The following is a 16,304-nucleotide window of genomic DNA, read 5'->3' as shown; positions in this document are numbered from 1 at the left end:
TGCATCTCCCATCTTTCTCTGGATTGGCCATTTGGCCCACGGTGGGTAAATTCGTCATGACTTGGAGAACCAGATCCTGAAAGGAGCGATTGAGTTCACCCGACTGTTCAAGGCCGGGAGGCGTCTCGAGAGACCCTCTCTACCAGAGTATTAATGCACGCGTCGCCAATGCTCTTCGGAATCCATCTTGAAAAGGTTGGAAAAGATGATAAGGAGGGGTGTCTTTCGTCAAAAGATGGAATCAAACACTGCGCACCTAGATCATCCTGCATTATGCGACCAGGTCAGACAAAAGCTGGATTCGTCTTGGAGTACTCATTTCTCGGGAGTTTGCGTTTTCTTTGTCACGATCCAATGGTCTGCCGGGTCATCCGTCGATCAGTGATCCGCATCAGTCGTGCAGCCGTTGGCTGTCCCATCAGAAACACCACGAAAAGTGGATCTCAGTTCGGTTGTATTTCCCACCATACCGCGAGCCGCTTGTCGCCAGCCTTCTGACGAAGACAGCTTTGGATGACAAAGAGGTGGCGCAGAAGGTTTTCATCCAGATTGAGGGCTCGTAAACCTGCTGTTCCACCTCGTCGCGGAGACGCCTGAACGCCCGCAATCCTTCGTTGACGTGACCGAAGGATTGTCGAGTTCGTAGTAGGTCCGGTCATGACTCCCTACTCGGTCACGGCTCTCCTTGTTGACCGCCTGAAGGCCATGTGAAATTTTGCCGGCATGCTCCTCTTCGGTTGCGACCAGCTCATGCGTGACCGCCTACCAGTAGTCAAGGCCAGACGATCAATTCCGATCTTGAGGTGCATGCGAGTGACAGGGTCTCCTGAAACGTGATACATGGTGGCTTAGGAGGGCTTTTTTGGTTTTTTTTGCAGCTTCGAAAGAGAGGTACGGTAGTGAAATGTAACTGAAGATGATTGAAACTTGGACCTTACTGCAAAGCCCCTATATACTACTGCAGTACCTGACCACCTATGTATGGCGATCTCGGCCATACTCGCACTGGTGTACTGCTTCATTCGACGTACTGCAGAGAACCTGAAGTTTAAATTGCAAATTACCACGCCCTACAGCCGCATCAGTGCTGTAGAAGCAGGTATTTTGATGCATTGGTATGATCCATCAAAGATCCAGCTCCATAATGTACCCGCCCGTCTGGTCTCCAACTTCGGTGAATGCGGCTTCTGTCCCGTCTTGGTGAGGGCAAGGGTCGCAAGGTTACGAGGTTGGTGTGGTGGAGGGTACTACACCTGATCTAAAAGTTGTATCATTTGGTCAAGATTGAACCCTCCAATCAAATGTGCGGCCGCTGATGGTTGTTCGTTTGACGCCTACACTTACTTTCGCAGAGGATGTCTGCATGTAAGCCTGGCTCGACAGCCCTAACATAGAATCAGCAAGTACTGCGTTTAAACAAATGGTCGACCACCTCAAGGTAATCGGATTGCGGCTGACTGGCTCGAACAAACTTGGGCTTTTATCCCACTGGATACCAACCTGATTGAAAAGAGGCGAGAAACGGCTCTTGATTACTGAACGGCCGTGATCAATCAACCCCTGGTCCAGCACACTCTGGACGCAGAAGGACTGGGCAAGACCAGATCTGGTTGAACCACCACCGCCATGCTTTCTCGCTCACGAGGTTGAAGGACCTCATCGAGCAATTTCTGACGAGAAGTAGGGTGAATTTTGGGCCTGCAACTGTTTTCTGACTGCCCATCACTGAGCCCTTCCCTCACTGTGTGTACACGTAGTCGGCCTAACAACAAACACATTCCGGCTGGACATGCAGATGGAGGCTTGCATTGACTTCCCCTCACCATTCGTACTTTCGCGCTTGGTGGATGCCTATCCGCTTTGCGACTGGCAGTGCCTGTTGATCGTTTGCCCATGGTAGAGCCAGTCAGGGTCTTTACACTTCGGTTTAAGACCCGAGGGAGTTTACATGGACTCTGGGAGCGGTGAACAGGCTCCACGTCAGAGATGCAGTCCACTAGCCCAGTCCCGTTCGGTCGTGGAAAGTGAATGCTTACCCCCCCGTACCGACGAGGTTGTGGACCGTTCTTACTAGACGGGATAGTTCAACCGATGAGGAGGGTTCCGAAGATACGGACACTCTTTTGGTGTCTACGTTTGCTACTGCACGATGCACATTGCAGTGGCGCCCGAGTCTCTACCCCTCCTCCCGAGTCGTTTTCCTCGATCGGATATCCACGCAGACGGGATGATTGTCGCGCACTGATCCTGATCATCGTCACTTGACAAATTGGAAGCCCACCAGATCAATCCTTTATCCCGGTATCGCAACAAGGAGATATGAAAAAGATCATGAAGCTCATCCAGCGGGAATAACGGAATGTTAAATGTGGTGGACGAGCACGGGTGCCATGCACCACCGGTGGAACCTCCCGGGAGTTTCCAAACCTGTGCGTGACGTCACGATAATCTTTGGTCCAGTTCGAGACACGTGACAGAAGCTCCACTACTTTGTCAGGACGACCACAAGGCCGAGGGGGACCACTGCTATTTGTCACCTGCATTGGATAGCCAAAGTGTCGTGCAGACATTAGCAACTGAATGGGGCAGGATACCCTCCGTGCGGCAATGTTTTCAGAGGTGCAATATTTTTCTTCTCGTAGGGGCACAGTGGCCAGGCACCTTCAGCTTCAAGGTGCAGACTATTATTCCCTTTGCACTTGGACTTTACGTCGAATGACATCCGCTCAGGTGAGATTAGCTCTGAGAAAGATGTTATCAGTCCTACAGAAGCATTCAAAAAAGCATCTCAGTAGAATTGAGGCGATTCACTCCTTATTGTCAAGGCCGCTGGACTCAGGTACTGACCAATATCGAACCAAGACCTTGCCCGATCTTATTACATCGGCAACAGACATCTCCCTGCCCCGGAATCGGCTGGTCACGTCGCGAGTCCATCAGGGACGTTGGGAACTTTCACATCCTCAGCATCCTGGATTGCAAGATTCCATTGGAAACCTTTCAAAACTTGCTCCACGTGGTGGGGGGGGGGTCCAGATGGAGATGATTGACAATCGCCTGAAGTGGTTTGAAAATTGGGATGAGCCCATTTCCGAATGGGAGCGCCAACCCCGAAGACCTTCTCGCCGCGAGCAGGCTGTTATTGCTCACCTCGAAGATCGACGAGAGGTCAGGGGATTCTACGGATCTGCCACATTGGAAGGAAGAGCAAGCACGGACCGAAGCCGAGAGGATCCTCTGCGTACAACATCCAAGGCTCAGTCTACTTCCTCTTTCACCACCTAGGTACAGGGCTCCGCCAAGGGAGGAAATGCGCTTCACCAGTCGGAGTTTTCACGGCAACGATGCAATTCACCTTGGTCTCCGGCCCTTGCATATACCCGACCCGGTATACTGACATTCCTTATCTTATCTCGCCGTGTCATCGTAGTGTGGACCTTGAGTGGCATCCTTTGGCGGGGACAGCCAACTTCACAAGGGTCGGAGTTGCCCATCGTGATGACGTCATTGTACCCTCTGCTCTCACTGCGAGGACACGAAAACCCACTCTAGGGGTTTGAATCCACCATTGAGCCCTAAGCCCAGAGAGCCAGTCTTCCTTTCTCCCCAGTGATATTGTCAGCTCATTGAACACTTGCAACAAGGTGAGACAATTGCCTCCTGCTGGTAATCGCTCTCGAGGGGATTGTCCAAGTAGACCGGTGATGATGACTGGATAGCTGTGTGCTCTCGGATTAAAGTCCCAACGTGCGTAGTCGGGTTTTGGCAGAAGAGATGATGCCAGTCGTCCAGTAAGGTCATGGTCTCTGTGTGGAACGAGCTATCATTCATCTCCGCGAGAAAGGTTTATCGACAGCTGTCTGTTGCTGGTGAGGCAGAGGGGTCCATTATTGAATCTGCACCATTGATTCTCAATTTTCGGGCATCGGAGCTCTTGTTTGAACGAGTGATGAATTCCCTCAAAGAAGCTCCATATTCACTGACGAACCTCCAGGTTTCTCCTGTGATTGTGGTTGAGTGGTAAGGTTGATTCTCCAGACGGAGGTGGTACCCGGTCGATCTGTATCTTGATCTTCCAGTCCAGGCATGGGGGTCTACTGTGGTATGTGGAAATATATTTGAGACGGTTCACCATATTCTTGCGCACTTCCAGTGCAGGTACAGTTGATGGTGTGAAGTCCATGGTGAAAGGGACCCAACACCGATACACGTTCAGACATCTCCACTCCTTTTATTCATCCCGGACGCAAATCGGCACTCCGGCGAGTGCGGTGCAGAGCGAGTGAGAGCGAGTGAGAGCGAGTGAGAGAGTGATTCCCGTTGTCAGTCGTGCCATGAAATCCGACTTCTCCACCGGTCGCTGACCCGAAGGAGAATTCCGGTTTTTCTTTTTTAAGGTTGGCGCGGTCTGTCAGCTCCGAAGGTGCCCCGCTGGGCCCCAGCTTAGTGGTGACGTCATGCCTCCCACCGTTTCACAGAGTCGGGGTCGTCGAGAGATGGCCACGGGGAACCCGCACGAGCGCAGAGAAGTCACGCTGTAAGGGAACACAGACGATAGAGGGATGAGTGCACCGAGTCTCTGTGAGATGAGGAAGCTTCTGGCTGCTTAGATCATTCTTGTGGAATCAATTGAATCCTCTCCACCACGCTGATCGGATCGCTCCCTGTTCGAGGCCCGAGGAGCCCCCCACCATTGCGTAGGTGATCCCGAGCGCGCGTCCAGGTACGAACTCGGGGCGGGGCAGTCTGGGAGCAAAGCAGGCTACACGCCGTCATGATGGTCGGTCTCGGTGAGTCCGTCGCCAGAATCCCTCGAGCCCGTTTGTCCAGTTCGTCCGGTTCGTCCAGTTCGTCGGACGTGGGTGCTGGGTGGAGGGAGTCCAGGTCCAGCCCGGATGATCATGATAGCCCCTCCTGGACTGCCCCTCCCACTCTGGGGGACCTTGTTTACATGCTGAGTGAGTGGAGGACATGGGTGGGTAGTGACATAACTTGACCATGCGCACCAGTGGTCCATGGCGGATCTCTGTCGCATCAAACCAGCATGCTGGCGGGGCCCACGATCCCACCAACACACAACAACGGACCTTTGTTCGAGGGCGATGCAGTTCGAGGGGAATTCCCTCTGCTGATTGGAGGAGAGGCCCTGGCAAAGACCACCGGCCGTCAGTGGAGGAGACGCTGCGACAAAAAGATGCAGACGCAGGCAGAGGAGGGGTTCTGGGAGAAGGAGGGGGAGAAATAATCATGACCAACCAGTCGGTCATGGCCTGAGCAACAGCAGTCGCATCATCCGTTCCAAGGTTTCTCCTGTTCCGAGTGTCAACCGAATTGCTTTATTAGCGGGGACCTTCCCACCTTCACCAGCCGTTCTCTTTCTTGTGTATCTTCTCTCCAGTGCTCTACCCATCTACTCTCTCCTCCTCACTTCAATTTACTGCTCACCTCACCACCGTCATCATGATTCCCGTTCCTCAAGCCGACTCTCTCCAGGACCTCTTCAGCCTCAAGGGCAAGGTCGTCGTCGTCACCGGTGCCTCCGGTCCCCGCGGCATGGGTATCGAGGCCGCCCGCGGCTGTGCCGAGATGGGCGCCGACTTGGCCATCACCTACGCCTCCCGCCCCGAGGGAGGTGAGAAGAACGCCAAGGAGCTGTCCGAGAAGTACGGCGTCAAGGTCAAGGCCTACAAGTGCGACGTCGGCAGCTGGGAGAGCGTCCAGGACCTCGTCAACAACGTGATCAAGGAGTTTGGCAAGATCGACGCCTTCATCGCCAACGCCGGCCGCACCGCCTCCAGCGGTATCCTCGACGGCTCCGTTCAGGACTGGCAGGAGGTCATCCAGACCGACTTGACCGGTACCTTCCACTGCGCCAAGGCCGTCGGTGCGCACTTCAAGGAGCGCGGCACCGGTAGCTTCGTCATCACCTCCTCCATGTCCGGCCACATCGCCAACTTCCCCCAGGAGCAGACCTCCTACAACGTCGCCAAGGCCGGCTGCATCCACATGGCCCGCTCCCTCGCCAACGAGTGGCGCGACTTTGCCCGTGTCAACTCCATCTCCCCCGGCTACATCGACACCGGTCTCTCCGACTTTGTCGACCAGAAGGTCCAGGATCTCTGGCTCTCCATGATCCCCATGGGCCGCAACGGTCAGGCCAAGGAGCTCAAGGGTGCCTACGTCTACCTCGTCAGCGACGCCAGCACCTACATGACCGGTGCCGATCTCCTGATCGACGGTGGATACTGCGTGCGGTAAACGCACCTGGCCCTTTCTCCCCCCTCCTCTCACCTTGTTTGGCTTCTCTCCCTCCTGTGTATATAATTTGATGAGATGATGGGGCCGGTCACGGAGAATCGGATGCCGGACCCCTCGTGGACGGGGAATTCGCCGTCCAGGACGCGACCTGGTGGATTCTCCGTGATGCGCCTCGAAACGATGGAGGACCTTGATGGTTGACTCCCACACCTTTTAACGACCCACCCCAATTTTTTAAAAGATACAATTTTTGAATGAAATATCTTCTTTTTCTTCTCAACATCTTTCTTTTTTTTTGGTTCTCTGAAAACCGCTCCACGGGCACTATAAGCATGGATGATAAAGAAAGGCACAGTAAGACTGTATTGCCACACGGCTGACCATCACCAGGATATCAACGGGGAGAAAGGAAGTGGGGGGGGGGGAACCAAAACAGTTGACAAGAAGAGACGAGAAGAAAAGAGTCTGTGCGCCGGGTCTTGCGCGAGTCACTCAAGTGTCCCATGCCGCACTCGACAGAAGAGGGGGAAAAAAGAAAAAGAACAAGACAAAAAAAGGGATGTGTGGTCAAGTTTAGTGGCAGTAGAGGAATGTGTCAAACACATCCTCGACAAGGCAAGGGGGCCCAATGTCAGCTGCCGTGTTTTCTATCTTCTCTCAACAGTCCTCCGACACGTCCTCGGGCTCGTCTTCATCGTCGTCGCACTCCTCATATTCATCGTCATCGTCACCGTCTTCGGAAGTCTGATCCGCAGATTCACCGGTCGTCGGACCCGCGGTCTGGCTGGGAGTCACCGCCGCGGTGGTCTCGACAGAGGTGGGAGTAGAGGTGGAAGTAGGGACCGTTGTGTTGATCTGCTCGGTGGTCTGGTTGACGGCAGCCTGCTCGGTAGTATGCTGGACTGTGCTGGACTGCGCGACGGCCGTGTTCATCGTCGAAGAAGGGGCCTGACTCGTCGAGGCTTGGCTGGGGATCTGCTCGGAGGACTGACCCGCACTCTCATCGGCGACCTGACCAGCAGAAGGGCCTGCGATAGAGGTGGTGATCGGGGCCTTCTCGACGTAGACACCGGACCAGTACCAGTCTTCCGCCTTGTCATCGGTCCCGCCGTTGGGAAGACGCAACTCACCAACGTGCCAGTCCGCCGAGTTGGTCGAGGTCGAGGCCTTGACGCCCGTCACGACCTCGGTCAGGGGCGCCGAGCCGTTACTTGCCCACAGGCCGACGGTTTGACCGGCAAAGTCGATGTCGTAGGCAAAGTTGTACCACTGGCTGGCCTCCAGGTCGGTGGACCAGTGTGTTTGGCCCCCGACACACCAGCGCAGGGTGTTGTCCTCGGTGGCCGAGTCGCCGCTCAGCCGGCCATACTTGAGCTCGGTGAAGTGGCTCTATCGTCCCAAACGCCCCGGGGTCAGCATGCACAATCACAATGAGAAGGCGACCTCCCTCAAACGCGGGCCAAAAAAAACCAATAAGTCTTACCTCGAAAAAGGCCAGCTGGTGCTCAAACTTGGGGTTGGGAGCATTGACCTCGTCGGTCTTGAGGGAGAAGTGATAGAACAGACGGCCGCTACCGAGATTGGCAGAGGTTTGAGGAATGAGCTCGCTGCGCTCCATGTTCTGACCGTTCCAGAACGAGGTCCCATCCTGTAATACAGTGAACAGGTGAGTATGAGGTCTTCCACCATGCGCGACACGAACCTCTGACTTACGATGGAAATGCGGAGGCCCTGGGCATCACTGGTGTCCGCGGGGTTCTTGAAGCTCTTGGAGAGACCGAGGTAGTCGCTTGTCTGTCCTTTGCCGTGAATGTACCATTGCCAGGCTCCCACGGGGTTGGAAAAGGACCCTGTGAAACGCCAGCGTGAGTATCAACCACCCGCACGATGCATGATATACCGGCCAACTAGATAAAAGAGGCATCGATGAAACGCACATTTGTCAAAGTCCGCCACGGTAGCGGAAGAGTCGAAGATACCGCTCCACACCACCTCACCACATTGCACAGCAATGGGCAGAGAGGCCAATAAGGTCAGATACTTGTTCATCCTGATGAGTAACTGAAAAAAGAGTTGTGTGTCTGTCTGCAAAATCCCCGCCAGCCGTCGACGGAGAAGGGACCGTCCTTGATCTTTAAAAACATGCGCCAACACAGTCCTGCGTCCCCTGATATGATTGCGGAGGTTGGACTTGGTCCTGCACTTGACCTGGCGGATATTGCGGAGCCCTTCAACCACGCTATGTGTCGCAGGTAAACTGCATCCCTTTTGGCGGGCCCGCCTGAGCAGCACCAGCGTGCTCCGTCTTTTCCCATGATCATTTTTGACTTTCTGCACATACACCAGCCAGTTCTTGTTTCACTCCCTGCAATCGACGGGTGTCCTTTGCCTGATCGAGCAAAAGACCGAGAGGACCCTTGGAGGGGAGGGGGGGGGAAGGAGGAGGAGGGGAAGACTGCGCAGGTCTGAAACGGGTTGATTGCCATGAAGATTGCTTGAAACAGCGCCAAGACTCAGGGATGCATCCTTGCCGGCACGCGGTGGTCGGTTTCGTTGCCGCCGAGATTGATCCAATTCATTAACCTACGACCTTAGCTCCCTGGCCCCGCCCGGAGTAATTTGGCAAATGTGCAAGAAGTGGAGTTGGCAGGATTCTCCTGTGAGGGTTCAAAGTTTAGACCGCGTTGAAATCTCGTGCTGGTGATTGCTGGCCCACTCTTCCGTTCCAACGCCGACCGTCGCAGGGGTTCGGTGTTGGCCAAGTAGACGACGATAGATTCTAGATTATAGAGATCGCGGGACACGGCGGGTCTGGCGAGAAGGTATCCACCGATTCCTAGGTGATGCTGGAGCAATCTTAAAATCACCAGTTCGCGTCCTGAGATGAAGGTGTTCGCCCCCATGATCGGGCCTCTGTGTCGATGAGTTCATGACCGCATGATCTCTCCACGAATTGACCGAGATGAATTCAGATAAGTTTCCATATCCAGCAGACGCGTCCCAGTAAGATGATAGATTACCCAGACTAGAATCTTGAAAGGAGACTCCCGCATGAGTGGAGGATGATAAACTTGCGTCATGCAATGCTCGATCCAGCCATTCTTCTTCTCGCCAGGGTCAACGCCGACTGAGAGGATCGTTCTTGGCCCTACTGCCAAGGTCTCAGCGCAGATTGATTGATTCTTCTTGAGCAGCAGCTCGCGTCACCGTGAGAGCTGTACAGTAAGATGCATCCCAAACCCAAAGGGTGTATGGATCAAAGAACAATCTCCAAGTCCATAATGCCCTGCAGTCACCGTAAGAACCTTGTCAGTTAGTTGATGGATTTATGACGAAGGGTCAAGTCCTATTTGTTAAATGAAACGGTCAAAGGGAGAGGGCGGGGAGGGGAAAGAGTTCAATAGTACTGTACATGCGAGATGGAAGCGAGTGACAATATTGAATCTGCGGTGTTGAGCCCATCTTGTCAACATTTCTCTGTGGATTCTCCCGGCCCGGGGGATAAGATCAGCACATACGGGCCTTCTCCATGTCCAACTGGACCAAGAAGCTGAAAGGTGCAAAGAGGCCTCCATTGCTATACGCTCCGAGGAGTGACTCGGAACTACACACTACGGCCAACGCTCATCACAGGAGTGATCTCGGGGTTGATTCCTCCAGATCCGGATATACCCCATCAATCTGGAATGCTCGTTTAAACCTCTCATCTGCATCTTTCATGTTCCTCCGTTCCATACAGAGGGCTCTGAACTTGATGGCTGTGCTCAAAGTGGACGGGTGATCAGAACCGAGGGCCTTCTCATAGCCTACCAGTGCTCGCTGGTACATCTCTTCTGCCTCTTCGAACTTTCGCTGACTCCGAAAAAAGCTCCCAAGGTTGCTGATTGTTGCCAGGGTAGACGGGTGGTCGGTACCGAAGGCTTTGCCGTAGCCTGCTAGTGCTCGCCGGCACATTTCCTCTGCCTTTTTGAAATCCTCCTGGATAAAGAAGATATTGCCAGCGTTATTGACCATGGCAAGAGTCAACGAGTGAGTAGGTCCAAGGGTCTTCTCGCAACAGGTCAGTGCTCGTTGGAATGTCTTCTCTGCCTCTTCAAACATTCCTTGTTCCATGTAGAGAACCCCGAGGTTGTTCACTGTTCTGAGGGTAGACGCATGGTCAAGACCAAGGGTCTTCTCTTGGCCGACCAGTGCTCGCTGATACATTCGCTCTGCCTCTTTCAAGTTTCCCTGTTCAGAGTAAACAATTCCAAGATTGTTAACTATAACAAGAGTCGACATGTGGTCAGGACCAAGGGCCTTCTCCTGGCCGATCAGGGCGCGCTGATACATCGCCACTGCCCCTTCCAGATTGCCCTGATCAGAGTAGATAAGGCCAAGATTATTGACAGTTCCAAGAGTCAAGGTATGATCAGGCCCGAGGGTCTTTTCGAAGCCTGCTAGTGCTCGCTGATACATCTCCTCTGCCGCTTTCAGCTTGCCCTGATTATAGTAGACAAGACCAAGATTGTTCACCGTTCCAAGAGTTGACTCATCATCAGGGCCACTAGCCTTTTCGAAGCCCACTAGTGCTCGCTGGTACATCTCCTCTGCCACTGTCAGATTACCCTGGTCTTGGTAGAGGGTTCCTATATGAAGGACTGCTCCCCACACCTGGGCATCGTGCTCTGGCCAATCCTTTTGTCGGACACGGTTCGCGTGGGGAAGAAGCCGTTGCTGAAGCTCCGCATAATCTCTGTCGCTTGAGTTTGGGACCGTGTATCCAACGGAAATCAGTGCTAGTTCATCGAGCACGGCCGAATCCACAGTTTCTTCGGTACTGGCAAGATGGATGCACCAGTCTTGGACGACTGGATGTATCGCATAGCCTCCATGTTCTTTGGCCTCAAGTAAGGAGAACTCAATGAGTGCCCTGGCCCTGGCTTGGAAAGCAAACTCGCTCGATATGGTTTTCTCCAACCAACGGGGTAGATTGGGGCTATGTGAGCTATTCTTAATAAGCTCAAACCAGATATCTCGATTGTCGAACCGGGCCAGGAACAACAGCAGTTTCGCTGCGTCCGCGTCCCGCCTCTCAATCTCGCGGAATGAAATCAGCCATGTCTCTAGCAAGTTGCCTTGCTGGTACTGGTGGTCGGGACTCAATTGTAGCTGTAGGGAGGACCAAGATGTTTCGTAATGCTCCAAGTACTCCGTGATGCTGGTTCCTGTCTCGCGCATGAACGCTCCGGCAAGGACGATTGCTAAGGGAAGTCCATCCAGGCGACTCACAAGAGCAATAGCATCTGCCAACATCAGTATCAGAACTACAGCGTGGACATGAGAGCTCTCAAATACCTGGATTGTCCGCAAGCGACTGAGCCGTGTCTTCCGTTGACAGATGGCTGCTTTGTAAAAGGAGTTGAATCGCATTGGTCGAGTCAAGCTTGTGGATGGGAAAAGATCTCCCCAGCTCTGCAAGCCTTCTTTGCCGAGTGGTGATGAGAATAGAGCCGTGGTCAGCTTCGGGAAAGAACTCAGCAATGTCATATCCGTCACCACTATGCCTATTGACGGGGCAGTATTGCTCGATATTGTCGAAAATCATCAGCCAGCGCGAGTTTCCCTCGGTTGCTAGCCACTTCAACACGTCTTTAGCCCGTTGCTCCACTTCCTCGTCATTGACTCCCACGTCAACATGCGACTGTCCTGGCAATCGAGGCAAGGCAGAGCTCAAAGATCGTAAAAGTGTGACTCGGTCCTTTCCGCGCAGCCAGAAGATAGCGGAGAAATCATGCTTGCATTCTCGAGCAAGATTTATTGCTATTTCCGTCTTTCCTATTCCCCCAAGCCCATAGATCACAGCGATCTTTCGTGAGTGGGTATCTGTGGGCTGCAGATACTCCCATAGTTCCTTCACTTCGTCCTGCCGTCCCACGAGATTTGAGATCGCCGGTACAGCCGTTGAATCGAATGGAACGCGAAAGGGGCAAATTATCTCTGTGAACTGGCGCCTGCACTTAGTAATCGGGCTAGGATCTCTTTGTGAAAACAGAGTCTGGATTTTCTTACCAGAGTCTGCACGAGTGTCTCGTGTCATCGCTCTACTGTTGATCTGATCGGTTGCAACCGCCAGCAGAAGCTCTTTCGCGTAGGCCGCCGCCGCGGCGGCCGCATAGCCTTGCCAGTCCTCATTTTTGTGTGAGTCAGCGTAGTCGCAGACGCCCCGAATGAACAGACATGGGACCTCATTCACAAGTCCCACCGTGTTCGTCCCTAAATAACAGATTCCGAGATCTTGAGCTGGCTGATCTCGCCGCCTGCTGTCTTTCACAGCTTGATTTACGGATCCAATGAGTCCGTAATGAATAACTGGTCCTAGGTGCTCTCTTGCGGGTCGACAGATCAATTTAGATCGATCACACTTGTTAAACGTATCGGAGGCGACGTGATCGTATTCTGCTTGAAATAGGCAATCCTCTTGCATTGGTCGTGTAAATCTGGCAGCAATGTGGGGCGCCGCTTTGGCTTGCAGGTTGGAGATAAACTCGACAGCCTGGCTACGTTCTGTCAGTTGATGCGCTTGAAGAGTTGCGAGAGCTGCTAGCAGAACCGCAGACGGTCGGTTCAGCATCCCGCTTCGTTTCAATTGACCATCGACGAGTGATTGACCCAGATCGTACTGAATCACGCCCCCCAAAGCGTCCGTTGGCTGGCCAACAACAACGTCGCCCAGTCGAATGTCCGCATGGCTACTTGGAACTCCGCCCATACCAACGAGTAAGCCAAATCGGATGGCAGGAAAGCTAGACAGCAACTGCATCCCTACAAATGCAGCTGAAGCGCCACCATCTTCATCAGTCGGTAGTCTGGCAATGACTACGTTGTGCTTCCCGATACTCCCCAAAATGTATATATTATGATCGTTTGTTGGGCGTGGTAAACTCGGGTGCATGGTGTCCAGCATCAGCTCTGCAGCTGCCATCTCGAGGGGCATGGCGCATATCCATCCAACTGTATAATCATCGTGAATGAGAGGAATCCTGGGTTCCATGACAGGCTCTCTTGCAATTAAAAGTCGGTCGCTATCACAAATAGCTCATCGACCCGAAGGAAGTATGGTGAAGCACGGAAATGACATCGGATCCGTAGAGAAAGGCGGGGCTGAGGGTAAACTGCCTGCTGGGCACGAACCGCCAAGCTACATGAAGCGGGGAGTTCACGTGTCGTACGCCAGATGAAGCTGTCTCAATGTTGCATCCTTTTGATTCACTGGGTGCTTCCAGTCTCGGTCGGCCAGATTTCAAGCAAGCTTTAACTAGTGCGGTTGTGTATAATGATGTAATCATATCAGTGGCCCCCGGAAGCAAACAGGGCTGCGACCCAACATTGATTTAACCAACTGACACTTGCCAATTGCCTTCTCAAAATGCTGTTTGGCACTGCTTTCACACCATGTACACTCTTCACTACAGAAGTCAAGTCCCTTTTCTGTCATGTCATGCACAGGGGTCCAGAACCAAAAGAGACACCACATACCCAATAAGAATCACTCGCCACTAGCAGTCTAGAGGTGGATTCAATGCAGGGCTCAACTAGGACATGACCATTCGATATTCCGCCTTCCATATCTTGCGTAGGCGGTGGGCCTAGTAAAGATGCAGTATCCTACAGATTTGACAGGCCGTACTTGAACGGCCATCGTGAGTGCAGAGGGCCAAGAGTCAATAAAGATTGGTGATCTGCATAACTACCATCTGTTCGTATTGAGTTCTGGTCCTTAATCTATCCTCAATGGTTATAGTCCCGGTCGCCCTCAGATCGCGGGTCGCTGAAGACAGTCTGGTGACCTGGATGTGAACCGTGCCCGGACGATAAATCAGCCATTATGCTTTACACGAAGAACCAGGACTCCGCAAAATGTGATTGGATATGGGGCCAGGTGCCATGAATCAATATGGGCATACAGTTCAGCACTACCCAAAAAGTACGCTAATATCTTGGCAGCTTTTGGGTAGTGCTAGACAATTTTTGGGTAGTGATGAGCTGCAACCCGCATGTTTTTGAATTGGTCTCCTTAGGGGGGGGGGGGGGGGGGGGGGGGCTTCAACAAAGTCCGTTCGTCCCTGTCCCCGAACCAGCGACCATTGCGATCTCCTAAATAGCGAAGACCTTGGCGCAATTAAAGACCGGCACTGCCAAGCCAGTGGTCGCGGCCTCGTTGTGGCTCCTCGTAGCAGAGACCTCCGTCGAGATGAGCATGCCCCAGAATTAATGCCAAGTACACTGACATGGTGCGTTTGTTGCAGAGCCATAAAGTGCAAGGCACATGAACCCTTATTATGATGCCCTGAATCTGCGATCGTTACCCGCATCTGGTAAAGATGCGTTGGTCTCATCTTTGGACCTTGGATGATGCTCCACTCTCGAATGTCCTCGTTCCGCACCATCGGGTCTCTCTCTCCATGCTCTGTGCCAAGGTGCTATGGATTTTTGTACAGGTTGCAGCTCATCACTACCCAAAAATTGTCTAGCACTAACCACAAAATAAAATATTGATTTTACCTTTTTTGTTTGCCTTTACTAGTCGAGCCGTGAGTTATTGACCGAGTCCGAAAGTCTGGTCTTTTAAGATATAGTTTAAGATAAGTTAGTGAGATGTAAAATTTTTATAGAACTCAAGATCGCAAGTCCAGCACTACCCAAAAGCTGCCAAGATATTAGCGCACTTTTTGGGTAGTGCTGGACAATTTTTGGGTAGCGCTGAACTGTATGCCCGGATTTGTACTCTATCAGTCCAGACAATGATCACGGAGAATGGTCCTCCGGCACCTGACAGATATGTTAAATTGGGGGTTTGACAGACATAGGAGCCTCTAACACTTTGGTCACCACGATGCCAGTGTACATCACAGTCTGGACAGGATCCGACACTCATCACCGACCCATAAGCCGTGACAGCGACCCGAGAATTAGTCAAACAGCGACCGACTCCGCCGTGGTTGACTTGGACGGACCAGCGGATGGATCTCAACAGCCAATCACCAGCCGTCGAGGGCGGCTCGCAAATTCCAATGCGGCTCCTCGCCCGGAACTTTGTTGATCCTTCTCGCCGTCTGCATGGGACTGTTCATGGATTTCCACTGCGATCCACGAGGTCCAGATGCAGAGTTCGGTCCCGATCTCACCATGGGACTCCGACCATGGCTCTGGCTCCTGGTTGCGGACTGCGGCAGTGTCGGGATCGTTGAGCATTCGAATCCGGACGGATGTCCTCTTGGTTTGCGGAACTGTACAGGATATGCCTTTGTCACTCTCGAACCGAGGGAGGTTCGCACTCGGCTATCCCCCCGAGAGGAGATTTGGACGACCCTTACATATGACTCAAAATCTGCCGTATCCAATAGCCCAGCCTCTCGTGGAAGAAAGCATGGGGGAACATCGTTCGATAGTTCAATAGTCGCGGACTTTCGTCGTCTCTACGGGATACTTCGCCGATCATCCGATAGTACTAGTTTGCGATGTGTGAGGGCCTTGCCAGCAGACCTTCGGGCCGAGAGCACGAAAGCTTGGGTAGCACGAGATCTACGCAGCCGCATGAGGTCGGATAGCCAACCTCTGCGGCCTGTCTGACGATCATGAATAGTGGACTATTGTATGAGGGTACTGGCTCATCACGGGACTCTAGTGCAGCGCATGTGCCGTGCGGATCGGGTGGAAATATCGGCAAAGACTCGGCAACCACATGGGCGATCTGACTTGATTGGAATTGTACCTGGAGCATCAGACGCCTTGACCTGGTGGGCGGGGGGGTTAGAGCGTCGATCGTGATGAACTGAACCAGCCCGTCGGTCTTCGCAAGGGGTCCGCCTTGACGCAGACAATCATCATCCTCGTCTGCCGACCTTGGGACGGCAGTTCATGTGACTAAGTGAATTGTTGAAGTTGGGAATGTTGTTCCCTGATTGTGCAGTCTCTTTGCCCCCGACCTGCCACGTTTGAGTGGTCGGGGCTGAGAAAAGAAAAGTCGTCGCAAAGATAGTAGTACTATCAGATCGAGCAATATG

General features: G+C 53.0%; 6 protein-coding genes across 6 annotated transcripts; 4 read left to right on the top strand and 2 right to left on the bottom strand.

Moving 5' to 3' along the window:
- Positions 1-3,036: 3,036 nt before the first annotated feature.
- Positions 3,037-3,285, top strand: POX_h09902 (uncharacterized protein; the record flags this gene model as incomplete). Its single annotated transcript, XM_050118646.1, has 1 exon — positions 3,037-3,285. The coding sequence occupies one exon, from the start codon at positions 3,037-3,039 to the stop codon at positions 3,283-3,285; it is 249 nt and encodes an 82-aa protein (XP_049965433.1).
- Positions 3,286-4,777: 1,492 nt separating this feature from the next.
- POX_h09901 (uncharacterized protein) lies at positions 4,778-5,245 on the top strand (the record flags this gene model as incomplete). The annotated part of the gene is made up of 2 exons (XM_050118645.1): positions 4,778-4,958; positions 5,010-5,245. The coding sequence occupies 2 exons, from the start codon at positions 4,778-4,780 to the stop codon at positions 5,243-5,245; spliced, it is 417 nt and encodes a 138-aa protein (XP_049965432.1).
- Positions 5,246-5,460: 215 nt separating this feature from the next.
- Positions 5,461-6,258, top strand: POX_h09900 (NADP-dependent mannitol dehydrogenase; the record flags this gene model as incomplete). The annotated part of the gene is made up of 1 exon (XM_050118644.1): positions 5,461-6,258. One exon carries the CDS (start codon positions 5,461-5,463, stop codon positions 6,256-6,258), a length of 798 nt encoding a protein of 265 aa, XP_049965431.1.
- A 657-nt stretch (positions 6,259-6,915) lies between these two features.
- POX_h09899 (uncharacterized protein) lies at positions 6,916-8,307 on the bottom strand (the record flags this gene model as incomplete). Its single annotated transcript, XM_050118643.1, has 4 exons — positions 6,916-7,647; positions 7,742-7,906; positions 7,972-8,108; positions 8,196-8,307. The coding sequence occupies 4 exons, from the start codon at positions 8,305-8,307 to the stop codon at positions 6,916-6,918; spliced, it is 1,146 nt and encodes a 381-aa protein (XP_049965430.1).
- Positions 8,308-9,885: 1,578 nt separating this feature from the next.
- Positions 9,886-13,291, bottom strand: POX_h09898 (uncharacterized protein; the record flags this gene model as incomplete). The annotated part of the gene is made up of 2 exons (XM_050118642.1): positions 9,886-11,543; positions 11,596-13,291. 2 exons carry the CDS (start codon positions 13,289-13,291, stop codon positions 9,886-9,888), a joined length of 3,354 nt encoding a protein of 1,117 aa, XP_049965429.1.
- A 2,066-nt stretch (positions 13,292-15,357) lies between these two features.
- POX_h09897 (uncharacterized protein) lies at positions 15,358-15,870 on the top strand (the record flags this gene model as incomplete). The annotated part of the gene is made up of 1 exon (XM_050118641.1): positions 15,358-15,870. The coding sequence occupies one exon, from the start codon at positions 15,358-15,360 to the stop codon at positions 15,868-15,870; it is 513 nt and encodes a 170-aa protein (XP_049965428.1).
- Between the last annotated feature and the right edge of the window lie 434 nt (positions 15,871-16,304).

This window comes from Penicillium oxalicum, chromosome VIII (assembly GCF_001723175.1).
Source record: "Penicillium oxalicum strain HP7-1 chromosome VIII, whole genome shotgun sequence".
Taxonomy (NCBI): Eukaryota; Fungi; Ascomycota; class Eurotiomycetes; order Eurotiales; family Aspergillaceae; genus Penicillium; species Penicillium oxalicum.
This window is presented reverse-complemented; position numbering and strand designations above follow the sequence as displayed.